At 46.9% G+C, this 27,060-nt stretch overlaps 1 protein-coding gene across 9 annotated transcripts in view; it reads right to left on the reverse strand.

The window, feature by feature from the left end:
• Positions 1-27,060, reverse strand: part of NR6A1 (nuclear receptor subfamily 6 group A member 1) — a 68,744-nt gene that overhangs the window by 38,857 nt on the left and 2,827 nt on the right. For 8 of the 9 annotated variants that reach the window (XR_014521588.1, XR_014521589.1, XR_014521590.1 and 5 more), the window contains 5 exons: positions 19,922-19,963; positions 19,739-19,795; positions 9,582-9,812; positions 5,395-5,450; positions 2,385-2,542 (listed from right to left, as the gene is read on the reverse strand). Coding sequence is in view for 6 of the 9 variants with exons in the window: in XM_083485878.1 (XP_083342004.1) it covers positions 2,385-2,542; positions 5,395-5,450; positions 9,582-9,812; positions 19,739-19,795; positions 19,922-19,963 (544 nt within the window). In the remaining 3 variants the exon portion in view is untranslated. Of the gene's footprint in view, positions 1-2,384; positions 2,543-5,394; positions 5,451-9,581; positions 9,813-19,738; positions 19,796-19,921; positions 20,000-27,060 lie in introns of all 9 variants that reach the window. The other variant, XM_083485882.1, reaches the window with a different exon arrangement.

The raw sequence follows: 27,060 nt of genomic DNA on the forward strand, positions 1-27,060 counted from the left end.
CTGGGAGCTAGGGATGATGGGAGTCAAATGTGGCCCTCTAGCTGTTTGCGGACTACAATTCCCATCTTCCCTGACCACTGCTCCTGGGAGCTAGGGAGGATGGGAGCCAAATGTGGCCCTCTAGCTGTTTGGGGACTACAATGCCCATCTTCCCTGACCACTGCTCCTGGGAGCTAGGGATGATGGGAGTCAAACGTGGCCCTCTAGCTGTTTGGGGACTACAATTCCCATCATCCCTGACCACTGGTCCTATGATCTAGGGATGATGGGAGTCAAACGTGGCCCTCTAGCTGTTTGGGGACTACGATTCCCATCTTCCCTGACCACTGCTCCTGGGAGCTAGGGATGATGGGAGTCAAACGTGGCCCTCAACTGTTTGGGGACTACAATTCCCATCTTCCCTGACCACTGCTCCTGGGAGCTAGGGATGATGGGAGTCAAATGTGGCCCTCTAGCTGTTTGCGGACTACAATTCCCATCTTCCCTGACCACCGCTCCTGGGAGCTAGGGATGATGGGAGTCAAACGTGGCCTTCCGGCTGTTTGGGGACTACAATTCCCATCTTTCCTGACCACTGCTCCTGGGAGCTAGGGATGATGGGAGTCAAACGTGGCCCTCAAGCTGTTTGGGGACTACAATTCCCATCTTCCCCGACCACTCCTCCTGGGAGCTAGGGATGATGGGAGTCAAACGTGGCCTTCCAGCTGTTTGGGGACTACAATTCCCATCTTCCCTGACCACTGCTCCTGGGAGCTAGGGATGATGGGAGTCAAACGTGGCCCTCTAGTTGTTTGGGGACTACAATTCCCATCTTCCCTGACCACTCCTCCTGGGAGCTAGGGATGATGGGAGTCAAACGTGGCCTTCCGGCTGTTTGGGGACTACAATTCCCATCATCCCTGACCACTGCTCCTAGGAGCTAGGGATGATGGGAGTCAAACCAGGACCTGTTTTTTTAAATATATATATATAGAGAGAGAGAGAGATTTTAGAAATTATATCAGACAAAACAATACACACAAACACAAAAAAAACAAGTATAACTTCAAAACCTTATTTTCTTATAACTTACCCTTCTTATAACCTCACCCTTAATTTTATCCAATTGTCATCCTTTCTTTTCTTTTAACTTAATCTTTACAGCTGTACTCCATTTAATTTCTATAACCACATCATTCTAACACTCATTACAAACCAGGGCCCGCTTTAATGCGATCGAACAAAGATTATGTCCCTGTAACAGCAACGAAATAGAAACCATCGGGCATGTCATCTTATATTGCCCATTATATCGAGACTAAAAAAAGAGCTGATCGAGCCGATTCTGAGGAAAATACTGCGTAGTACAGACAACACCTACATCAGACACCTCTTAGCTGACAAAGAGCCCGAAATCAACAGGTCCGTGGCAAAGTACTGTTGCATTGCAACAAGAATAAGACGAGTATGATGACAGCAACGGAGTTCAAATTGCAAACATCGAAGGAACGATAATAAACAGTAGTGACATTTGAATTGAATCCTTAAAACCTTAAAAGTCAAAACCTGGTCATAAACATAAGTACCAATTTTGTGATTTGGCCATATCTCCACTGTTATCCGTAGTATAATAGTACTTAGATTGTCATATTTTATTTTATAAGTTGCTTGCTGGTCATTGACCGTATTAAAGATATTTGATTTGATGGGAGTCAAACGTGGCCTTCCGACTATTTGGGGACTACAATTCCCATCTTCCCTGACCACTGCTCCTGGGAGCTAGGGATGATGGGAGTTGTAGTCCAGACAACAGCTGGAGGGCATCTGGCCCGCAGTGCCCTATACAGTTCACGAAACAAAATCAAAATATAAAATTGCAATTATATTCAGTGTTAGCCGCCCTGAACCCGGTCTCGGCTGGGGCATAAATAAAAATATATTATTTATTATTATAGAATTATTATTATATTTATTAGTGGGTTTATATATTATAAACCCAAAACGTTATCGCCATAATTTGTTATTTCCCCGGCCACTCTGGGCAGCCCCATGTAATCAGCATAAAAACATATAATCAACATGAAACCCCCCCAAACCCCCACTTTATTAACTATTATTATTAACAATAATCTATATAAAACCACAAAATACCTAATCAAAATAACGACGACCCAATAGCCCCCCCCAAACCCACTGAGCATCTTCCCCCAGCCCCCCACCTTGAAGACAGTAATCGAGACCCCCAGGTACATAAATTTAATAAATAATGTTAATAATCAACGTGCCGATTGCACCCCGGTAGGCTACTGGGCCTGAGTGCGAGAACTGCCTCCTAACCCCCCGACTCCCGCTCTCGTCCGGCCCAAGAACCTTTCCCCGCAATCCCCCCCCCCCCAGCATCCTACCTTGACGACGGAGTTGAGACGGGCGAGGGCTGGTTGCTCTCCGAGACCCCATTTCCAGGGGAGCTGTTGTCGCTGTCTCCGTTGTTGCTCCACGAGATGTTGGCCTCGCCTTCGAATTCCTGCCCGGACATGATCCTCTCGATCTCTTCCTCAGAGATCTGCGGGGAGAAGGAGAGGAGGGAGATGCACACGCCCCGGCCTTTACTCAAGCTGCCCCCCTCCAAGGGTCGAGCGGCCAGCGAGCCGAAGGGAAGAAGGGGTTCTCAGAGCGGGACCCCCCCTGCTGTGCCACGCCAGCTCCCTGCCAGCCTTTCAGCTGCTACCCTGTGGAGCGAAGTGCGCTCACCGCTCAGCTGAGCACACCCTGTGCCAGAAGGCTCCGCCTGCTCTTTCACGAGTCAGTTCAAGTGGGTTTTTATTCCAGCAACGGCCTTGAAAGGGCCTTAGCAACGTCCTAGGACACTCTCTTCCAGAAAGCTCCTCCTGCTCTTACACCTGGCGGCTCAAGCGGGTTTTTATTCTAGCAACGGCCTTACAAGGGCCTTAGCAACGTCCTTCAGACACTGTAAGCGTGTTGCAGCAAAACGAGATATATATATATAGCACCTGGTTTTTGGAGGAGGAAAACAAGAAAAAAAATATTCTGAATCTCAGAAGCCAGAACAGCAAGAGGGATCGCTGCGCAGAGAAAGCAGCAATCCCTCTCACTGTTCTGGCTTCTGGGATAGCTGCGCAGCCTGCATTCACTCCATAAGAAGCACACACATTTACTTTTTAGGAGGGAAAAAGTGAGTCTTGCAGAGCAAAAAATACGGGGTGTGTATATATAGAGAGAGAGAGAGGGAGAGAGAGAGTGTTTTGCTTCAACAACCTTACAATGTCCCAAGGGTAATCGCACGAGTATTTTCTGCCAGAAACTGGCTTTTGGGGGGCTGCTTATCTACAAATATACAGCCATACTGTTACAGCCGCTTCAGGTTGCGTTTTTTCGGGTTGCGGACCGCCGGAACCCAGAAGTACTGGAACGAGTTACTTCCGGGTTTCGGCAGTCGCGCAGGTGCGGAAGTGCTAAATCGCACTTTGCGCATGCACAGAAGTGCCGGATCGCAACCCGCCCAGACGCTGCAGGTTGTGAACGGATCACATTCACAACCCGAGCGTCCACTGTATAGTTTTTTCTGCTGGGAACTGGCTGTTTTGGGGGCCGCTTATCTACAAATAACATTTCTTACAGATTTTTAAACGATGCTTTTCTGCTAGCGTACGGCTAAAAACACAGAACAGAAATTTGAATCCCTTTCATGGAAATGAATTCTCTCCCCTGACCGCTCCAAAAATTGCAGGCCCCCATCAGCTCAGAAGTTACCCAGGAAAAAGGGGGCAGCCGGACCACCTCTCTGGGGACCCCCGTTACCTGGATTCTCCAGCCGTGCCTTGTGGGGAGAATCCGCGGCACAGCTTGCTGGAGGGCGAGGCCAGAGACTCCCCAAAGGTGCCGTTGCACATTGCCGCCGCGGCCCCCGCCCCTGAAAAACACCGCAGCCTGGCATGAGCCTTTGGGCGCCTTCTCTTGGCCAGGACCTAAACTACCCAGAGTTTCGCAAGACCTCTCCGGGCAAGTCACCCCACCCACCAAGCGGACGTTCCCCGGGCGGCTTCGGAAACTGCGGTGCAGCTAGCTTTCCGGAGGGCTTGGCACGGACCAAAGGGCTGGTGCTGGCTTTGGGAGAAGCAGCTCCCGGGGGGCTGGCTGGGGCGGGCAAGGGCGGCAGGACCGGGAGGCAGGAGCGCCGACGCGGCCCAAGGTCTGGCCACCAGCAGCGTTCTGGAAAAGGGCGCCCTCCCCGACCCAAGCGCACACAAAAACGGGGGGAGGCGGTGAGAAAATGTGCCAACCGGGGAAGGTTTGGTGCTCTCCTGTGGCCCTCCCAATGTTGGGGCCTACAACTCCCAGAATCCCTAGCTAACAGGAGCAGCGGCAAGGGAGGATGGGAATTGTAGTCCCAAACTGCGCTGCCAAATACAGTTTTTCCCAAGGAGATCAGGACAAAAGGGATGAGGAGGTGGAAGAGGAACCAAAACAGTTTTATTAACAAATAAATGGAAGATGGAATTAAGGATGAACAACCGATCTTCTCCCAAAGACAATGGCTCCCGGGCACCCAGGGCCAGCCCATGAATGGAACCGGGCAAAGGATAAGAACGTTGTCCTGGTTTCTAATCTGTAATTGACTTCCAACTTCTGCTCAATGATTGAAATGAAGACATCCACGACTTTATGAGTTTGAGTTTGCAATCTCCGTTCGAGTTTGCAATCTCTATTGGAGTTTGTAATCCTTGTCAGAAGGCGTACTTTTGAATGGATTAGTTTTTGTTCCTCTCGACTGCTGATTTGCTTTTCTTCCTGGGCGTCATCAAGGGCACCTGGTGTGACCTGTGATTAGCCCAGGACCCTGAGATGGAATCAAGACAGAGCGGCTGAGAGTCTCCCTGCAGCCGGCACAGAAGAACCCAATCCTTCGGGCGAGGGTCTTCCACCTCTTCTGGACATTCTTATCCCTTGCCCGGTTCCGTTCACGCGCCTGTACTGGGTGCCCGGGGACAGTCGACTTTGGGAAAAATTGTTCGTTCGTCGTTAATTCCGTCTTGGGGTCCGGGGCTGACCCTGATTGACGCCGGATGTCCTGGATGACATCAAGGCAGGCTATAAAAGCCGCAAGGTAGGAGGGGCTTCTACCCAAATCAAAGGACCCGAGGGTGGGAGACCCGACGGCTGGGGTCTCTCTCCTGCTGCTCTACCTGGGGGGCTCTGGGCAGCTGAAGGGGAGACTGGGTAGCCCCTGCCGGGTAGGTTTTGTTAATAAAACTGCTTCGCTTCCCCTTCCGCCTCCTCGTTCCTTTTGTCCCGATAATCCTTGGAAAGAACTGCTCTATTTGGCAGCACGCGAACATCGGGAGGGCCGAAGGTTTTGGGGGGTGCCTACTTGAGAGAAACCCAACGGCCGCTCACCTGGACAGGTCCGATGCTCTTGTTCCTGCCTCCGGGCATGCCATCTTCGCGAATTGCTTGAAAAACAAGAAGGCAGCAAGAGCAGATGGTTAGGGACTGGCCCACGGGCACCCCGGCCTCCCCCCGCCCGTTGCCACGGGAGGGGCGGGAGGGGTGGGCCACCCGGAAACTGAAGGTTGGGGGTGCCTGATTTAAATGGATAAGGAACCACAAAGGGGGGGGAGGGAAGCCTAATACGTATTAGCATTGGAAGTCCATGACCGCGACAAAAACGGAAAATAAATTTATATATATTTTTAATTGAAAAGAAGTCGAAATGGCGCTCAGAGGCGCCGAAGGGAAAGGCCAAGAAGCTGGGCTGAAGCAGGAGAGGAAAGGCGGGCCGGCAGGCAAGCATCGTCTCCCTGGCACAGGGCCCATAATTCCCAGATTTCAGTTGATGCGGCCAACGGATCCTTGGAAGAGAAAGCGGATGAAAATAATGGTGCCTGTAAATTTCAGATTTCCAAAATCCAAGAGTTATGGGCACCATTCTTTCTCGCCGGTTTCTCTCTCGAGGATCTGTTGGCTGGATCACCTGAAATTCGAGAGAAATCAGAGCGAAAGAATGATGCCCATAACTCTCAGATTCCGGGGGATCCAGCCAACAGATCCTTGGGAGAGAAAACAGAACGGAAGAATGATGCCCGTAACTCTCGGATTCTGGGGATCCGGCCAACGGATCCTCGGGAGAGAAATGGAGTGAAAGAATGGTGCCCATAACTCTCAGATTTTGGGCGATCCGGCCAACAGATCCTCAGGAGAGATAGTGGGGGCGGTTTGGCCTCTGCCTGTGGGCCAGTGATCCAAGCAGGCTCCCCCAGTGGTTGCGCTCTAGGACTGCGGCTGCTCTCTCCCCAGCCGCCACTGCCCCCCAATCCTGCGCCCCTCGCCCTTCGGTCCTAGCCAGCACAGCCCTTCGGTCTCAGCCGCAGCGGCAAACGACCCCGCCCAAAAAAGCCCAGCGCCCCGGGAGGGGAGACAATCCGCTTTGCAGACTTTCGCACGCGGCTCCCGATCCCCTGCCCCTTTTTTGCGGGGGGGGGGGACTGCAGCGATGAAACAATGCGTGGGTTTCGCTTCCACGCCACTCCCTGCGAAACGAGCAAGGGCCTCTGGGTTCACATCCAGGACTCGGCTGCAAGGCAAGGGTTTTAAAGCACAATATACAAAGGGGGCACTAATAATAATAATAATGATAATAAAACATTTTATTTATACGCCGCCCTCCCCAGCCAAGGCCGGGCTCTGGACGGCTAACAACCAATAATCAAAGCAAGTGGATTGAAATGCAACTGAAAAAACAAGATTGAAATGCAATGTTAACACATTAATGTTTTAATCACTAGAGCTAGACAGGGAGCTATACAAAACTCAACTTCTTTTTCAAAACGTTTCAGAGCTTTTTTTTTAAAAAAAAAAATTGTTCGTAGATGCCACTATCTTTATTTCTTTGGACCTGGAAAGACCTGCTAAAAGGGTCTGGGGGAATCTTTTTTTTTTTTAGGACCTAGGAAGACCCCTGCTAAAAAAGTTTCTGGGGAATCTTCCTTCCTTGCTTGCTTCCTTCCTCGAAATTCTCAACAACAGAACCCCCTTGGCAGACGTTAAAAATCCACTTCACACTCCAGCCCGGCCAGATAAAACCAAAAGATCAGTGTCAGGAAATAAGGTTGGGAAAGGGGGGAGAAGGAAAAAAGGAAGCAACATGACGATGTCAAACACATAAAATATATACGTGTTTTCCCGTGCATAATAAATAATAATAATAATAAATTTATACCCCACCCTTCCCGGTTTAATAAACAGGCTTAGGGCGGCTAACAACAAATACAAAACACTGTGACTTAAAAACAGCATATAATACAACATAAATGCAGCATCAATATCAAGAAAATTCAAAGATTTGGGGGTCTTTTTTTTGGGGGGGGGAATCTCAGTCCATAGACATCAAATGATTGCCAAGGCTAACCGGCCAAGTTGGTCCTACTGGGGCCAGCAAGGAGACCAGGGAAGAATTTAAATGTGGGGTCTCAGAAAGGGTTTCTTCATAGAAGGATCAGGCTAATTCAAACTGAAGGCCAGGTGTAATAGCTCTGTCTTACAGGCCCTACCTAGTCTCGTGGGACAGAGCGTTCCACCAGGTCAGAGCCACCACTAAAAAGGCCCTGGCCCTGGTGGAGGATAATCTGGCTTCCTTAGGTCCTGCGACCTTTAAGCTATTCTTATTCATGGACCTTAGGGTCCTCTGCAGGACATATCAGGAGGGGCAGTCCCGTTAAGCATGATGTTCTCTCCTGAATTTTTTGAGCAAAAAAAAAAGGGGGGGTTAGTCTCCTATGCAGTTTCCGTCGGCAAATTTTGAGGGCCACTGCCCCACCAAAAGAAGCCTTAACAACTTTGAAATCGCCCCAAGGAAGAGCTTGGCAGCTCTGGTGACCTGAAAAATACAGATTTCTTAATTTGGGGCCTGGGTCAAGTGTATCGGAAGGAGCGTCTCCACCCCCATCGTTCTGCCTGGACGTCCAGCGCAGAGGGCCTTCTGGCTGCTCCCTCGCTGTTAGAAGCCAAGTTACAGGGAACCAGCAGAGGGCCTTCTCAGTGGTGGCACCCGCCCTGTGGAACGCCCTCCCGCCGGATGTCCAAGAGAACTACCAGACTTTGAGAAGACATCTGAAGGCAGCCATGTTTAGGGAAGCTTTGAACGTTTGATGGGTTACGGTATTTTAATCTTTTGTTGGAAGCCGCACAGAGTGGCTGGGAAGCCCAGCCAGATGGGCAGGGTATCTGTAATAAATTATTATTATTATCGTATATTATCGGGCACAAGAGCGAGGGGCTCCCCAAAGGCCCTGGGGCGAGTCCTCCACAGAGGGCTCGATTAGGAAACTCGGAGGACGTGCGCTGAGCTACCTCCACGCGACGGTCGCCTCCAGACTGGATTATTGCAACTCGCTCTACGTGGGGCTGCCCCTGAGACTGTCCCAGAAACTCCAGCGGGTGCAGAATGCCGCGGCGAGAATCCTTATGGGTTCCTCGTCGCGGGATCACATTCACCCGGTGCTATACCAGCTGCACTGGCTCCTGGTGGAGGACAGGAACGGGTTCAAGGTGCTGGTTTTAACCCTTGAAAGCCCTATATGGCCTAGGACCGCCTCTCCTGGTATGTCCCATGGTCCTCAAACAAAAACATCTTGGAGGTCCCGAGCCACAGGAAGGCTAGGCTGGCCTCGACCAGAGCCATGGCCCCAATCTGGTGGAACGCTCCGTCACAAGAGACCAGGGCCCTGCGGGACTTGACATCTTTCCGCAGGGCCTGCAAGACAGAGCTGTTCCACCAGGCCTTTGGCCGAGGCACAGCCTGACCCCCTCCTTTGGCAATCCTCACAGAACTCTAGCCCAATGGTTGCCATTAATTTGAGTTTAGAATGATTTTAGAATGTTGTCTGGCTTTACTGTTGTTAGCCGCTCTGAGCCCAGTTTTGGCTGGGGACGGTAGGATAAACTGGTTTTTTTGCTCCATAAGACGCACCTAGTTTTTAGAGGAGGAAAACAAGAAAAAAAATATTCTGAATGAAACAGCGGATGTATGATTTTGGTGGTTCATGCTGTGGTCACAGACATGTGATTTGACGGAGAGTTTGGGGTAGCCCAAAGCAAAAATCCTGAGGATCCATGTGGATCCGTGCTTATGGATCCACATTTTTGCACCATTGCAGCACCAGGAAAGTGGATGTGTGATATTTTTGGTGTAGGCTGTAGCCATGGACATGCTATGTGATCTGATGGTGAATTTGGGGTGACCCAATGTAAAAATCCTCAGGGTCCATGGGCTTTCATCTCCCCCCCTCCCAGGCGGCCTCCTTTATCGCTAGTCCCTTATCTCTCCCCTGATCCCACCAACCAGCTGCTTCCTTTCAATACTCCCTTCTCCCCTCGTTTGCCTTAGTATCTTTTCCTTAGCTAGAGCAGTTTTTTGCTCCTCCTTTTTGCCTAATTTCTTTCCTCACTGATTTAGTCTTCCTGTATCCTCTCCTTGCACTTTTGCTGTCTTTACCCCCCCCCTTCCCCCCCTTCCCAGATCTTCTTATTATTACTATTACCACCTCCGACCCCAGCCCAGCCCCAGGGAACAACCCCCAAGGTACCTTTGCGATTCATGCCCATCTGCAGGCACTTGAGCAGGCGGCAGTACTGGCAGCGGTTGCGCTGCTTGCGGGACATGACGCAGTTCTTGTCGCGGCTGCACCGGTAGACCCTCTTGTTGCAGATGCTGCGCTTGAAGAAGCCCTTGCAGCCCTCGCAGGAGATGATGCCGTAGTGGAGGCCGGTGGCGCGGTCGCCGCAAATCAGGCAGGTGCGCTGCTCTGCCCGGTCGCCTGCAAGGGGGGGGGGAAGAGAGGAAACAGCAGCGGGTGAGATGCGGGGACGCAGAGAAACGAAGGGGACATGGGGCAGTTTTAATAATAACAACAATAATAATAAATTTTATTTCTACCCTGCTCTCCCCAACCAATACCAGGCTCAGGGCAGCTAACAACCAATAAAAAACAAGTTGATTGAAATGCAACTTAAAAAACAAGATTAAAACACAACGTTAAAATGCAGCCTCATCACAGGAGCACAGCACAGTGTGAACAGCTCAGGGAGACAGAGCAGGATTAGGACATGCTGCAAATCCACATTTGGCCACTGAGGGGCAGTCGAGCATTATATTTGAGGACAAATTGCTTGTAAGAACTTTGCAGCAATAGAGGCTAATCAGACTTCCTTAGGGCCCGGGACCTCTAGGGTGTTGCTATTTATGGACCTTAAGGTCCTCTGTGGGGCAGACCGGGAGAGGCGGTCCAGGGGACCTCGGTGCCACCGCCTGGGGAAGGGACCCAGGCGCAGGTTCGAAATGGGCAGGGAGATTCGGTTCAGGGCAGGGGTAGGCAAACGGTCCAGTACTGCCTTCGAAAGCAACTACCATATTTTTCGCTCCGCAAGACACTTTTTCCTCCTAAAAAGGAAGGGGAGAGGTCTGTGCGTCCTACGGAGCAAATGTGGGGTCCGAAGCTGGCTCCCTTTCCGGCCCCCGGCCCCTTGCCTAGGCCTCCATTGTTGAATGTTTTTCTCCACCCCTCCAAAGGTCATAGCTGGAATCGCACAGCACCAAGTTTCCAATCAATCGCTTGATGGCAGAACGTCCCTATTTTCATGGGAGAAACGTCGGAGGGGATGGTAGAACGTCCCTATTTTCATGGGAGAAACGTCGGAGGGGACAGTGTCTGAATATTCATGGGAGAAACCTCGGAAGGGATGGTAGAACGTCCCTATTTTCACAGGAGAAACGTCGGAGGGGATGGCAGAACGTCCCTATTTTCACGGGAGAAACGTCGGAGGGGAAGTGTCTGAATATTCATGGGAGAAACCTCGGAAGGGATGGTAGAACATCCCTATTTTCAAAGGAGAAACGTCGGAGGGGATGGTAGAACGTCCCTATCTTCACGGGAGAAACGTCGGAGGGGATGGTAGAACGTCCCTATTTTCATGGGAGAAACGTCGAAAGGGATGGCAGAACGTCCCTATTTTCACAGGAGAAACGTCGGAGGGGATGGTAGAACGTCCCTATTTTCATGGGAGAAACGTTGGAGGGGACAGTGTCTGAATATTCATGGGAGAAACGTCGAAAGGGATGGCAGAACGTCCCTATTTTCATGGGAGAAATGTCGGGGGGGACAGTGTCTGAATATTCATGGGAGAAACGTCGCAGGGGGTGGCAGAACGTCCCTATTTTCATGGGAGAAAATTTGAAAGGGATTGCAGAACGTCCCTATTTTCATGGGAGAAACGTCAGAAGGGATGGTAGAACGTCCCTATTTTCACAGGAGAAACGTCGGAGGGGATGGCAGAACGTCCCTATTTTCACAGGAGAAATGTCGGAGGGGATGGTAGAACGTCCCTATTTTCATGGGAGAAGCGTCGGAAGGGGTGGTAGAACGTCCCTATTTTCACAGGAGAAATGTCAGAGGGGATGGTAGAACGTCCCTATTTTCACAGGAGAAATGTCAGAGGGGATGGTAGAACGTCCCTATTTTCATGGGAGAAACGTCGGAGGGGGTGGCAGAACGTCCCTATTTTCAAGGGGGAAAAGTCAGAGGGGATGGTAGAACGTCCCTATTTTCATGGGAGAAACGTCAGAGGGGATGGCAGAACGTCCCTATTTTCAAGGGGATAAAGTCAGAGGGGATGGTAGAACGTCCCTATTTTCATGGGAGAAACGTCGGAGGGGATGGTAGAACGTCCCTATTTTCATGGGAGAAACGTCGGAGGGGGTGGCAGAACGTCCCTATCTTCACGGGAGAAACGTCCGAGGGGATGGTAGAACGTCCCTATTTTCATGGGAGAAACGTCGGAGGGGATGGTAGAACGTCCCTATTTTCATGGGAGAAACGTCGGAGGGGGTGGCAGAACGTCCCTATTTTCATGGGAGAAATGTCAGAGGGGACAGTGTCTGAATATTCATGGGACAAAGTTCGGATAGGATGGCAGAACGTTCCTATTTTCATGGGAGAAGAGTTGAAAGGGATTGCAGAACGTCCCTATTTTCATGAGAGAAACGTCAGAAGGGATGGTAGAATCCCTATTTTCATGGGAGAAAAGTCGGAAGGGGTGGTAGAACGTCCCTATTTTCATGGGAGAAACGTCGGAGGGGATGGCAGAACGTCCCTATTTTCAAGGGGATAAAGTCAGAGGGGATGGTAGAACGTCCCTATTTTCATGGGAGAAACGTCAGAGGGGATGGCAGAACGTCCCTATTTTCAAGGGGATAAAGTCAGAGGGGATGGTAGAACGTCCCTATTTTCATGGGAGAAACGTCGGAGGGGATGGTAGAACGTCCCTATTTTCATGGGAGAAACGTCGGAGGGGGTGGCAGAACGTCCCTATTTTCATGGGAGAAATGTCAGAGGGGACAGTGTCTGAATATTCATGGGACAAAGTTCGGATAGGATGGCAGAACGTTCCTATTTTCATTGGAGAAGAGTTGAAAGGGATTGCAGAACGTCCCTATTTTCATGAGAGAAACGTCAGAAGGGATGGTAGAATCCCTATTTTCATGGGAGAAAAGTCGGAAGGGGTGGTAGAACGTCCCTATTTTCATGGGAGAAACGTCGGAGGGGATGGCAGAACGTCCCTATTTTCATGGGAGAAACGTCGGAGGGGACAGTGTCTGAATATTCATGGGAGAAAGGTCGGATAGGATGGCAGAACATCCCTATTTTCACGGGAGAAAAGTCAGAGGGGATGGTAGAACGTCCCTATTTTCATGGGAGAAACGTCGAAAGGGATGGCAGAACGTCCCTATTTTCACAGGAGAAACATTGGAGGGGATGGCAGAACGTCCCTATTTTCATGGGAGAAACGTCGGAGGGGACAGTGTCTGAATATTCATGGGAGAAAAGTCGGATAGGATGGCAGAACGTCCCTATTTTCATGGGAGAAAAGTCAGAGGGGATGGTAGAACGTCCCTATTTTCATGGGAGAAACGTCGAAAGGGATGGCAGAACGTCCCTATTTTCACAGGAGAAACATCGGAGGGGATGGTAGAACGTCCCTATTTTCATGGGAGAAACGTCGGAGGGGATGGCAGAAGTCCCTATTTTCAAGGGGATAAAGTCAGAGGGGATGGCAGAACGTCCCTATTTTCATGGGAGAAACGTCGGAGGGGATGGTAGAACGTCCCTATTTTCATGGGAGAAACGTCGGAGGGGGTGGCAGACGTCCCTATTTTCATGGGAGAAACGTCGGAGGGGACAGTGTCTGAATATTCATGGGACAAAGTTCGGATAGGATGGCAGATCGTCCCTATTTTCACGGGAGAAAAGTCAGAGGGGATGGTAGAACGTCCCTATTTTCACGGGCGAAACGTCGAAAGGGATGGCAGAACGTCCCTATTTTCATGGGAGAAACGTTGGAGGGGACAGTGTCTGAATATTCATGGGAGAAACCTCGGAAGGGATGGTAGAACGTCCCTATTTTCACAGGAGAAACGTCGGAGGGGATGGCAGAACGTCCCTATTTTCACGGGAGAAACGTCGGAGGGGAAGTGTCTGAATATTCATGGGAGAAACGTCGGAAGGGATGGTAGAACGTCCCGATTTTCAAAGGAGAAACGTCGGAGGGGATGGTAGAACGTCCCTATCTTCACGGGAGAAACGTCGGAGGGGATGGTAGAATGTCCCGATTTTCAAAGGAGAAACGTCGGAGGGGATGGCAGAACGTCCCTATTTTCACGGGAGAAACGTCGGAGGGGATGGTAGAACGTCCCTATTTTCATGGGAGAAACGTCGGAGGGGATGGTAGAACGTCCCTATTTTCATGGGAGAAACGTTGGAGGGGATGGTAGAACGTCCCTATTTTCACGGGAGAAACGTCGGACGGGATGGTAGAACGTCCCTATTTTCATGGGAGAAACGTCGGAGGGGGTGGCAGAACGTCCCTATCTTCACGGGAGAAACGTCCGAGGGGATGGTAGAACGTCCCTATTTTCACGGGAGAAACGTCGGAGGGGGTGGTAGAACGTCCCTATTTTCATGGGAGAAACGTCGGAGGGGACAGTGTCTGAATATTCATGGGAGAAACGTCAAAAGGGATGGCAGAACGTCCCTATTTTCATGGGAGAAATGTCGGGGGGGACAGTGTCTGAATATTCACGGGAGAAACGTCGGAGGGGGTGGCAGAACGTCCCTATTTTCACGGGAGAAAATTTGAAAAGGATTGCAGAACGTCCCTATTTTCATGGGAGAAACGTCAGAAGGGATGGTAGAACGTCCCTATTTTCACAGGAGAAACGTCGGAGGGGATGGCAGAATGTCCCTATTTTCACAGGAGAAATGTCGGAGGGGATGGTAGAACGTCCCTATTTTCATGGGAGAAACGTCGGAAGGGGTGGTAGAACGTGCCTATTTTCACAGGAGAAATGTCGGAGGGGATGGTAGAACGTCCCTATTTTCATGGGAGAAAAGTCGGAAGGGGTGGTAGAACGTCCCTATTTTCATGGGAGAAACGTCGGAGGGGATGGCAGAACGTCCCTATTTTCAAGGGGATAAAGTCAGAGGGGATGGTAGAACGTCCCTATTTTCATGGGAGAAACGTCGGAGGGGATGGTAGAACGTCCCTATTTTCATGGGAGAAACGTCGGAGGGGGTGGCAGAACGTCCCTATTTTCATGGGAGAAACGTCGGAGGGGACAGTGTCTGAATATTCATGGGACAAAGTTCGGATAGGATGGCAGATCGTCCCTATTTTCACGGGAGAAAAGTCAGAGGGGATGGTAGAACGTCCCTATTTTCACGGGCGAAACGTCGGAGGGGATGGTAGAACATCCCTATTTTCATGGGAGAAACGTCAAAAGGGATGGCAGAACGTCCCTATTTTCACGGGAGAAACGTTGGATAGGATGGTAGAACGTCCCTATTTTCACGGGAGAAAAGTCAGAGGGGATGGTAGAACGTCCCTATTTTCATGGGAGAAACGTCGAAAGGGATGGCAGAACGTCCCTATTTTCACGGGAGAAAAGTCAGAGGGGATGGTAGAACGTCCCTATTTTCATGGGAGAAACGTCGAAAGGGATGGCAGAACGTCCCTATTTTCACGGGAGAAACGTTGGATAGGATGGTAGAACGTCCCTATTTTCACGGGAGAAACGTTGGATAGGATGGTAGAACGTCCCTATTTTCACGGGAGAAAAGTCATAGGGGATGGCAGAACGTCCCTATTTTCATGGGAGAAAGGTAGGAGGGGACAGTGTCTGAATATTCATGGGAGAAAGGTCAGATAGGATGGCAGAACGTCCCTATTTTCACGGGAGAAAAGTCAGAGGAGATGATAGAACGTCCCTATTTTCATGGGAGAAACGTCGAAAGGGATGGCAGAACGTCCCTATTTTCACGGGAGAAACGTTGGATAGGATGGTAGAACGTCCCTATTTTCACGGGAGAAAAGTCATAGGGGATGGCAGAACGTCCCTATTTTCATGGGAGAAAGGTCGGAGGGGACAGTGTCTGAATATTCATGGGAGAAAGGTCAGATAGGATGGCAGAACGTCCCTATTTTCACGGGAGAAAAGTCAGAGGAGATGGTAGAACGTCCCTATTTTCATGGGAGAAACGTCGAAAGGGATGGCAGAACGTCCCTATTTTCATTGGAGAAACGTCGAAAGGGATGGCAGAACGTCCCTATTTTCATGGGAGAAACGTCGGATAGAATAGCAGAACGTCCCTATTTTCACGGGAGAAAAGTCAGAGGGGATGGCAGAACGTCCCTATTTTCACAGGAGAAACATCGGAGGGGACAGTATCTGAATATTCATGGGAGAAAGGTCAGATAGGATGGCAGAACGTCCCTATTTTCACGGGAGAAACGTCGGATAGGATGGCAGAACGTCCCTATTTTCACAGGAGAAACGTCGGAGGGGATGGTAGAACGTCCCTATTTTCATGGGAGAAAGGTCGAAAGGGATGGCAGAACGACCCTATTTTCATGGGAGAAACGTCGGATAGGATGGCAGAACGTCCCTATTTTTACAGGAGAAACGTCGGAGGGGATGGTAGAACGTCCCTATTTTCATGGGAGAAACGTCGAAAGGGATGGCAGAACGACCCTATTTTCATGGGAGAAACGTCGGAGGGGATGATGTGCATTTTTTTAGGGGAGAAATGTCCCAGAACAGGGGTCCCCAAACTTTTTTGCAAGAGGGCCAGATTTGATGACGGGAACGTGTGTGAGGGCCTTTTTTTAGGATTGATGTTGTGGAACTTTTTTTACCATTTTACCCCAAAGTTGTTGACCTTTTCTTGCGGATTTTACCCCATAGTTGAACATCCATATTCCCATGGGAGAAATGTCAAGAGATGTAGGACACCCCTATTTTCATGGGAGAAATGTCGGAAGGGATGGTAGAATGTCACTATTTTCATGGGAGAAATGTCGGAAGAAATGTTATCTGTATTTTAATGGGATAAATGTCGGAGGGGATGGAAACTGTCCCTGTTTTCATGGGAGAAACGTCGGAAGGGATGGTAGAATGTCACTATTTTCACAGGAGAAACTTTGGAAGGGATGGTATCTCTATTTTCACGTGAGAAACGTCGGAGGGGATGGCAGAACATCAAAATGAATTGGGACTCCTTGGCAGATTTGGAATCAAGAGACACTAATTTATTTGTTAATATAACAGACGGATAATTTGGAGATTTTTAACATTTTTATCACACGCAAAGAATAATGTGTGCTAATAAATCAGAAAGAGGAACTGAGTAATAGGGTTATGTGGGGGAGATGGGAGGGGGAAATGGGGGGAAATACAATTGTTGGAATGATTTGTTATGTGAAAACAGTTAATAATTTATTTATTTTTACAAAAATTGGAAAACATCCCTACAGTGGTACCTCAGGTCAAGTACTTAATTGGTTCCGGAGGTCCGTTCTTAACCTCAAGCATTCTTAACCTGAAGCGGACTTTCCCATTGAAAGTAATGGAAAGTGGATTGACCCATTCCAGACGATGAAAAGCACCCCCTAAAACAGCAATTTAACACGAATTTTACTATCCAACTGGACCATTGATCCATAAAATGAAGACTTTAAAATTTTTCAATTTCAATTTAAATAAGGAGACTGACTTAAAGATCGTTTGAGATGCCAGCAAAGCTGTGCTTAGAGGATTTTTTATACTGTGGTACCTCAGGTTAAGAACTTAATTCGTTCTGGAGGTCTGATCTTAACCTGAAGCACCACTTTAGCTAATGGGGCCTCCTGCTGCTGCCGCGCCGCTGCTGCCCGATTTCTGTTCTCATCCTGAAGCAAAGTTCTTAACCCGAGGTAATATTCCTGGGTTAGCAGAGTCTGAATTGTATGTAACCTGAAGCGTATGTAATCCAAGGTACCACTGTATTTTTAAGGGGAAAATGTTGCACAGGACGGCAGCATCCCCGTATTTTCATGCAATAAATTTCGGGGGGAATGAAAAGACACCAATATTTTCGTTGGAGAAACATCGGAGGTGATAGGGCGTCCATGTTTTCACGGAACAAGTGCCAGGATGGGATGATACGGAATAATAATAATAATAGTAGTAATTTATTATTTATACCCCACTCATCTCCATGTTTTTGTGGAAGAAATGTCAATGTGTATGCTAAAAGGCCCGTGTTTTTAGAAGAGAAATGTCGGAGGGAATTATTATTATTATTATTTATTATTTGTACCCCACCCATCTGGCTGGGTTTCCCCAGCCACTCTGGGCAGCTTCCAACAAAGATTAAAAATACATTAAAATGTCACATGGAAGACACCTCTGTTTTCATGGGAGAAACGTCGGAGGGATTCGAGGACATCACTATCGTCAACAGCCGAACTCTGCTACCTTAGTACAAAAAACCCCCACAAACCCTTTGAATGCATTATAAACATGTGACAATAGATGGCGCCATAGAGCACAAAACTTTTCCAGGTGAGTTTACATAGCTGTAGTTTTTTTCCTTAAAACAATTTAATGGTGTTTTTTCTATGTGATTTTACATAGCGGTGGGTTTTCTTTTCTTAAAACAAATTAATGGTTTATTTTTTCTGTGCAATTTTACATAGCCTTTCCCCCCTTTTGTTAAAACGAACAAATTTATGGTTTGTTCATGACAGGATCCCGCCCCCCCCCCCCCCGTGAGTGTAATTATTTTAATTGGCATACCGCCCTCAACCTGCAGGTCTCTGGGCGGTTCGCGGAATAAGAATCTCAAAAGACGAAACCGCAAAACGCATAATCGAAAAACTGTGACGGCGGAAACCCAATAACCCCGGCGCCACCCCGTATATATACATATATACAGTATGTATGTGTGTGTATATATATATATACAGTGGTGCCTCGCAAGACGAAAAGAATCCGTTCTGTGATTCTCTTCGTCTAGCGGTTTTTTCGTCCTGCGAAGCAAGCCCATTGACGGATTTGTACTTGTCCGTACTTACTGGGAGGCGTACTTACTGGGATTAGCGCTATTAGCGGCTTATCAGCTTATCGGATCAGCTAAGAGGCTCAGCGGCTTAGAAAAGGGGGGGGAACCCGCAGGAACTCGCAAGGCATTGTCGTCTTGCGAAGCAAGCCCATAGGAAATTCGTTTTGCGAAGCACCTCCAAAACGGAAAACTCTTTCGTCTAGCGAGTTTTCCGTCTTGCGAGGCATTCGTCTTGCGGGGCACCACTGTGTGTGTGTGTGTATGTATGTATATACACACACACACACACACACACACACCGTATTTTTCGCTCCATAAGACACACTTTTTCCCTCTTAAAAACTAAGGGGAAATGTCTGTGCATCTTATGGAGCGAATGTGTGGTCCTGGGGCTTCCTCAGCCAGCCCTGACAAGCTCAGGGAGCAGCGGACAGGTTGCGCACAGCCTGCCCGCTGTACGCTGAGCCGCCCTTTGGGGCTGGCTGGGGAAACCCCGGGCTTCCCCCTAAAGGCCCGACAAGCGCAGGCAGCGCACGGCTATGGCAGATGCCAAGACAGCCAGTGGGATGGATCCTGCTCGCTGTCTTGGCTTCTTTGCTCTTTGGGGCTGGGGGGGGGGGGGACCCGGGCTTCCCCCGGCAGCCTCAGAAGCTCTGGGAGAGGCTTGATTACCCCCTCTAAAAACTAGGTGCGTCTTGTGGTCCGGTGCATCCTATAGAGCAAAAAATACGGGGGGGGGGGTGTATACACACACACACACACATATACACACACACTACATACACATGTACATATATGTGTGTGTATATATACATATATATAAATACACACATATACATATATAAACAACCACACACACATATATACACACACTACACACACACACACACACACATATATATATATATATATATACACACACATATACATACTCAAACACAGATATAGATATATATACACACACACAAACATATACAGTGGTACCTCGGGTTAAGTACTTAATTCGTTCCGGAGGTCTGTTCTTAACCTAAAACTGTTCTTAACCTGAAGCACCACTTTAGCTAATGGGACCTCCTGCTGCTGCCCCGCCGTCGGAGCACGATTTCTGTTCTCATCCTGAAGCAAAGTTCTTAACCCGAGGTAATATTTCTGGGTTAGCGGAGTCTGTAACCTGAAGCGTCTGTAACCTGAAGCGTATGTAACCCAAGGTACCACTGTATACACACACACACACACACACGTGTATATGTATGCATGTGTGTGGAAATCCCTGGTTCTCCTGGGCAAGAGAGAAAAAGGAATATACTCACTGCTGGCGTTCAATGGAAGCACAGAGGAAGGGGAGTTCATCGGTTCAACATCCGTAGCTAGGGAGAGAAAGGAGGCAGGGTTTGAAATGCTGTTCCAATAATAGTAATAATAACAACAATATGCATCAAACATTAAAAGCTTCCCTACACATTTCCCCTAAAATAAGACTTGTCCGTACTTACTGGAAGGCGGGTCGTGTTCAGTAGGTGGCTCCCGGTAGAAACCTGGGGGGCAGGAAAGAGATGCGTCATGGGTTGGTGCTATAAGCAAGGATAATAATAATAATAATTTATACTCTGTCCAACTGGGCGGCTTCCAACAAAAGATTAAAATACAATAGTCCGTCAGACATTCAAAGCTTCCCTGAACAGGGCTGGCTTCAAATGTCTTCTAAAAGTCTGGTAGTTGTTTTTCTCTTGGACATCTGGTGGGAGGGAGTTCCGCAGGGCGGGAGCCACCACCGAGAAGGCCCTACTGAGAAGACCGCTGCTTAAATTTTATTATTATTATTATTATATTATTATTATTATTATTATTACTACTACTACTATTATTATTATTATCATTATTACTATTATTATCCCCTCCCCCCGTTGTCCAAGTTGTATCCCCAATTATTCTTGCCCGCTTCCGACATTTGCCGACTTCCCGTAAAATACCCCTCACCTCTTTTTCTTGGGGGGGGGTAAAAGCCCCAATGATGACGATTAATTAAAATTCCTTACCGCCCATACCGAAAATCACAGGCGGGTTGACAATATAAAACATCCCACATCCCATGCCCTTTTAAAATGTGAGGGGTTTTTTGGGGGGGGGTTGCTGTTTATATTTTGTGTATTTTGTGGGGGGGGGTTGTTTTTTTGTGTGATTTTTTTGTTCTGTGAAGCGCCCTGAGAACTCCTGCTATATGGCAGTACAGTGGTACCTCGGGTTAAGTACTTAATTCATTCCAGAGGTCCGTTCTTAACCTGAAACTGTTCTTAACCTGAAGTACCACTTTAGGTCGCAGCCTGACCCCCTCCTCTGGCAATCTGCACAAAATTTTGCTTGATGGTTGCCATTAATTTGATTTTAATTTGATTTAATTAATTTTATAATGAATGTTTTAGAATGTTGGACTATTTTCATTGTTGTTAGCCGCCCTGAGCCCAGCTTCGGCTGGGGAGGGCGGGATATAAATAAAATTTATTATTATTATTATTATTATTACCTAATGGGGCCTCCCGCTGCTGCCACGCCACTGGAGCACGATTTCTGTTCTAATCCTGATGCAAAGTTCTTAACCTGAAGCACTATTTCTGGGTTAGCGGAGGCTGTAACCTGAAGTGTATGTAACCTGAAGCGTATATAACCTGAAGTGTATGTGACCCGAGGTACCACTGTATTTAAATTCAAGAACAGGAATAATAATTTAAGCAATGAAAGTAAAATAACAACAGCAAAACAACAACCACAATAAAAGAAAAGGCTTCTTCTTGTGTTAGAGGAAGAGAAGAAGGAGGAAGAAAAAGAAGAGGAGGACGAGAAAAGGCTTGGTGTTGCTACAACAACAGAAAAGTCTTATTCTTGTGTTGCCACAACAGTAAAAGAAAAGATTTGTTCTTGCGTTGCTGCAAGAAGAAGAGGAAGAAGAGGAGGAGGAGGAGGAAGAGGAAGAAGAGGAGGAGAAGGAAGAAGAAGAAGAGGAGGAGAAGGAAGAAGAAGAGGAGGAGAAGGAAGAAGAAGAAGAGGAGGAGAAGGAAGAAGAAGAAGAGGAGGAGAAGGAAGAAGAAGAGGAGAAGGAAGAAGGAGGAGGAAGAAGAAGAAGAGGAAGAAGAAGAGGAGGAGGAGGAAGAGGAGAAAAGGCTCAGTGTTGCCACAACAACAGTAAAAGGAAATATTTGTTCTCACGTTGCTGCAAGAAGAAGAGGAGGAGGAAGAGGAAGAAGAGGAGGAGGAAGAAGAAGAGAAAGACGAAGGAGGAGGAGGAAGAGGAAGAAGAAGAAGGGAAAAGTCATCTCGTGTTGCCACAACAACAACAGTAAAAGGTTGGTTCTCGTGTTGCTGCAAGAAGAAGAGCAGGAGGAGGGGGAAGAGAAAGAGGAAGAAGAAGAGGAGGAGGAAGGAGGAGGAAGAGAAAAAGGAAGAAGGGGGAAAAGAAGGAGGAAGAAGAAAAAGAAGAGAAAAGGCTCAGTGTTGCCACAACAACAGAAAAAGAAAAGATTTGTTCTCGTGTTGCTGCAAGACGAAGAAGAAAAAGATGAAGAGGAGGAAGGGGAAGAAGAGGAGGAGGAGGAGGGGGAAGAAGAGGAGGAGGAAGAAGAAGAAGGGGAAGAAGAGGAAGAAGAGAAAAGGCTCGGTGTTGACACAACAACAAGAAAAAAGGTTTGTTCTCGTGTTGCTGCAAGAAGAAGAAGAAGAAGAGGAGGAGGAGGAGAAAGAGGAAGAAGAAGGGGAAGAAGAAGGGGAAGAAGAAGAAGAGAAGGAGGAAGAAGAAGAGAAAAGGCTCGGTGTTGCCACAACAACAGTAAAAGGTTTGTTCTTGTGTTGCTGCAAGAAGAAGAAGAGGAAGAGGAAGAGGAGGAGGAGGAGGAGGAGGAGGAGGAGGAAGAGGAAGAAGAAAATAAGAAGGAGGAGGAGGAAGAGAAAGAGGAAGAAGAAAAGGGAAAAAGGAGGAGGAGGAGGAGGAAGAAAAGGCTCAGTGTTGCCACAACAACAGAAAAAGAAAAGATTTGTTCTTGCGTTGCTGCAAGAAGAGGAGGAAGAAGAAGAGGAGGAGGAAAAGGAAGAAGAGGAAAAAGAAAAGGCTCAGTATTGCCACAACAATAAAAAAAAGTCTTGTTCTCCTGTTGCCGCAACAGCAGCTTCATTCTCCTGTCTCCCCCCACCCCGGTCTGGACCACTAGCGGAGGAGACCAAAGGAGAGACCCCAGATGACCACAGGGTCCCGGGTTCGAGTGAGTGGAGACAGTCAAGTTGCAACGGAAATCCCCCCCCACACACACACACAAATTGGGTGAAATTCAGCCGGAAACGCAAGCCGCCCGGCCTCCCCCGGCCCTACTCGGGAGTTGCGTTGGGGGGAGGGGCACCACTCAAGGTCTGCAAACGTCTATTTGCAAAGGGATAGAATAATTTCATGCATAACTTGGAATACTTAATGTGATTGGATTGGATTGTGAAAATGAAAAACTGAACAAAAATATTTTTTTTAAAAAAAGAATATCTACAGTACTTGTTACAGATAGGTAGCCGTGTTGGTCTGCCATAGTCAAAACAAAAAAATTCCTTCCAGTAGCACCTTAAAGACCAACTAAGTTAGTTCTTGGTATGAGCTTTCGTGTGCAAGCACACTTCTTCAGATATCAGATACACGAAAGCTCATACCAAGAACTAACTTAGTTGGTCTTTAAGGTGCTACTGGAAGGAATTTTTTTGTTTTGACTACAGTACTTGTTTTTGATTTGAGTTTCCATTGAAACGAGGCCGTATTTGAATGTTTTGATGTTTTAATGTTGTATTTTAATCTTGTTTTTAAGTTGCATTTCAACCAACTGGTTTTTCTATCTGGCGTTAGCCACCCTGAGCCCGCTCTTGGCTGGGGAGGGCAGGGTACACATAACAAATATTATTATTATTATTGAATGTAAATTTGCAAAGGAATAGAATAATTTCAGGTCTAATTTGGAATACTTCATGTGATTAGATTGGACTGTTAAAATGGAAAACTTAACAAAAATGATTTTTTTTTAAAAAAAAGAATAATTTCGATGGCGGCTGCATCTCCATCGCTGTTTCTCTCTCTCTCTCTCTCTCTCTCTCTCTCTCTCTCTCTTTTGCAAACGACAGAAAGCACGTAAATTTGGAGCCTGGTTTGCAATGGGGCTTGGGTTTTTTTTGCAACAATTCCGATTGCTTGTGTCTCAAGGTCTGCAAACGTCAATTTGCAAAGGGACAGAATAATTTCATGACTAATTTGGAATACAGGTGAAACTTGAAAAATTAGAATACCACTGAAAAGTTCCTTTCTTTCAGTAATTCAACTTGAAATGGTTTGCAATGGGGGGGGGGTTGCAACAATTCCGATTGCAAACGTGTCTCCGTTGCTTTGCTCCTTGCACAGAGGGGTGGACCAGTTTTGCAGCCGCCCGCTTCCTAAGGGAATAATAAGAGGGCTGCAAACCCAAAAATCCGGTTTGGGTGCAATTGAGACTCAAGGACCTTCGAATGACCTTTGGAAGTGGGGGGGGGGAGAAGCGGGATAGAAGGAAGAGAAAGGAGTTGTTGCTGTTGCTATTGTTAATATTATTATTATTATTATTATATGTCGATTTGCAAAGGGATAGAATCTCCAGCGCCGTTCTCTTTTTTTTTTTTGCAAAAAATTTGGAGGATCAGCCTGGTTTGCAATGGGGCTTTTTTTTGCAGCAATTCTGACTGCAATTCTGATTGCTTTGCTCCTTGCATGGAGGGGGGGACCAGTTTTGCAGCCGCCCGCTTCCTAAGGGATGAGGGCTGCAAACCCAAAAAATCTGGTTTGGGTGCAATTGCGACATTTGGCCAAGGCACAGCCTGACCCCCTCCTTTAATACCTCACCGAACTCTAGCCCAATGTTTGCCATTAATTTGATTTTGAACTGATTTCAGAATGAACAGATTTTAGAACGATGCATTATTTTATTGTTTTGGGGGGGGTTTCCAAAAAAAATTATTAATTGTCCAAATTTTTTTGAAGCAAACATACATCCTATTTGTAATTAAACCAATCTTGATAACATTGTTAAGTGACTTCCTCAAACCCCCCTGGTTGAATTTCATTGTATATCACTTTAACAGTTTTATATATCATTTTAACAGTTTTCCAAAATCAATCTTCTCAAATTATCTTGATCACTTAACATCTTTCATTCTTTCTAATGTGGCTTTAGACATCTTAATTCCTGTCCTTACAAATTTAAATCCTAAGCCTATCTCATGTTGTTTTATTGTTCTCAGTCGCTCTGAGCCGGGCTTCGGCTGGGGAGGGTGGGCTATAAGTAAAAAAAAAAAAAATATTATTAAGAAGGACCTTCGAATGACCTTCGGACAGAGGGGGGGAAGCCGGATAGAAGGAAGAAAAAGGAGAATAAAGGGGTTGCAATGGGGGGGGTAATTATTTGTTTTGGGTTTTCCCACCACAATATAAAAGGCCGGCTTTGCATTTGCATGGGGCTCTTTCGATTGATCCGGGGGTTGTAAAATATTCAAGGCGGGCACTGAAACTTCGGGGGGGGGGGATTATTGATCGTGGGGGGGGGTAAGGAAGCGGCCGAGGAGGAAGGAAGGATCCTTCAAAGGGAGGAAAATGAACCATTTATAGTGGAATTGGCCCCCCGTCCAAACACGCCCCGCATGATTTATGGGGGGGGGGAGGAAAAGAAAAGAGAATGGTCGGGGGGGCATCCTGGGAAGGGGGGAAGAGGGAGATGCCAGCCGGTTTTTTTGGGGGGGAAGAGTGAAGGAAGAGAAAATAGGGGGAGATGGGGTCGATTTTGAGTGAATTTATACACACACACACATATACAGATATATATATATATATATATATACACACACACACAAAAACATATATCATATATATATATATATATATATATATACACACACACACACACACACACACACATATACACACACACACATATATATTTGGGGTCGGGAAGAGTGAAGGAAAATAGGGGGAGATGCGGTAGATTTCGAGTGAATTGATACACACAGTGGTACCTCTAGATACGAACGGGATCCGTTGCGCAGCCCTGTTCGCATCTAGAGGTAAATGTAACGACGGCCACGTCTGCACACGCACGCGTCACTTTTCGCCGCTTCTGTGCATGTGTGTGACGTCGTTTTGAGTGTGCAAGCAGCGAAACCCGGACGTAATGCGCTCCGTTACTTCCAGGTTGCCGAGGAGTGCAACTCGAACGCGCTCAACTCGAAGCATATTTAATCCAAGGTATGACTGTATATATACACACACACATGTATTGGTGGGAAGAGTGAAGGAAGAGGAAATAGGGGGAGATGCGGTAGATTTCCAAGTGAATTTACACACACACACAGATATCTATATATGTACACACAAACATATATTGGGGGGGGAGTGAAGGAAGAGGAAATAGGGGGAGATGCGGTGGATTTCAAGCATGTGTGTGTGTGTGTGTGTGTGTATAGTGCCCCCCTTTTCTGGGTCTGGTCCTATAAAAGGACAGGCCATCCCAATTTTCATCAGAGAACGGTCGGAGGGTCTGTGGCAGTAAACTTATTTTATGGAAATTATTATTATTATTATGGAACAGGACGTCCCGATTTTCATCCGAGAAAGGCTGGACGGTCTGTGGCAGTAAACCTATTTTATAAAACTTATTATTATAATTATTATTGTTATTATTATTGAACAGGACATCCCGATTTTCATAAGAGAAAGGATGGAGGATATACAAATGTAGGCTTATTTTATAAAATGACAATTATACATGGAGCTGTTTGATGCGGGAGCCAGATCTATTATTATGATATTCTCATTCTCTGTATAATTAATTATAAATTTTAATTATTTATCATTAGGAACACTGACACCTTCCTGCAGTGTCAACATTTCCATGCACCGTAAACCACCTTGAGATTTTTAATTTAAAAAAGACAGAGCAGCCTAGAAACGAACGGGAATAAAATAATAAAATTAGGGTGTTGTAATTATGTATTGTTATTAATGATAAAGGAGGAGCCATATCTATGCAGTACGATATTCTAGAGCGTCTGCTACACAGTTTACATATTGATTAAATTGAAATATAAAAATATCTATTATTATAGATTATATAATACAAAATTATCTATCTATTATTGTTGTGTTGTTTAGTCGTTTAGTCGTGTCCCACTCTTCGTGACCCCATGGACCAGAGCACGCCAGGCACTTCTGTCTTCCACTGCCTCCCGCATCTATTATTGTAGATTATATAATAATAACATAGTTTTATTATAATACAAAAATATCTATTATTACAGATTATATAATAATAAGATAGATAGTTTTATATTATATTGTGATACTTCAATTATTTGAGATTTTTATATAGCGGTATAGAAAGGAAGTGGATCATGACAAAATAATAACAATTAATTTTATGTTGTAACTATAATGTCCCCCTTTCTTCACCCACTTACCAATTTTTTTGGGGGGGCAAATCTATTAAGATATTCTAATTCTATACATTTCCAAATTCTACTTCTCCATCATATTATATTATAATTATATTATATTGTTCAGGGAAGATTTAAAGGTGTGACATTTTAGTGTATGTTT

This window comes from Podarcis liolepis (assembly GCF_965112155.1).
Source record: "Podarcis liolepis genome assembly, chromosome: Z".
Lineage (NCBI taxonomy): Eukaryota > Metazoa > Chordata > Lepidosauria > Squamata > Lacertidae > Podarcis > Podarcis liolepis.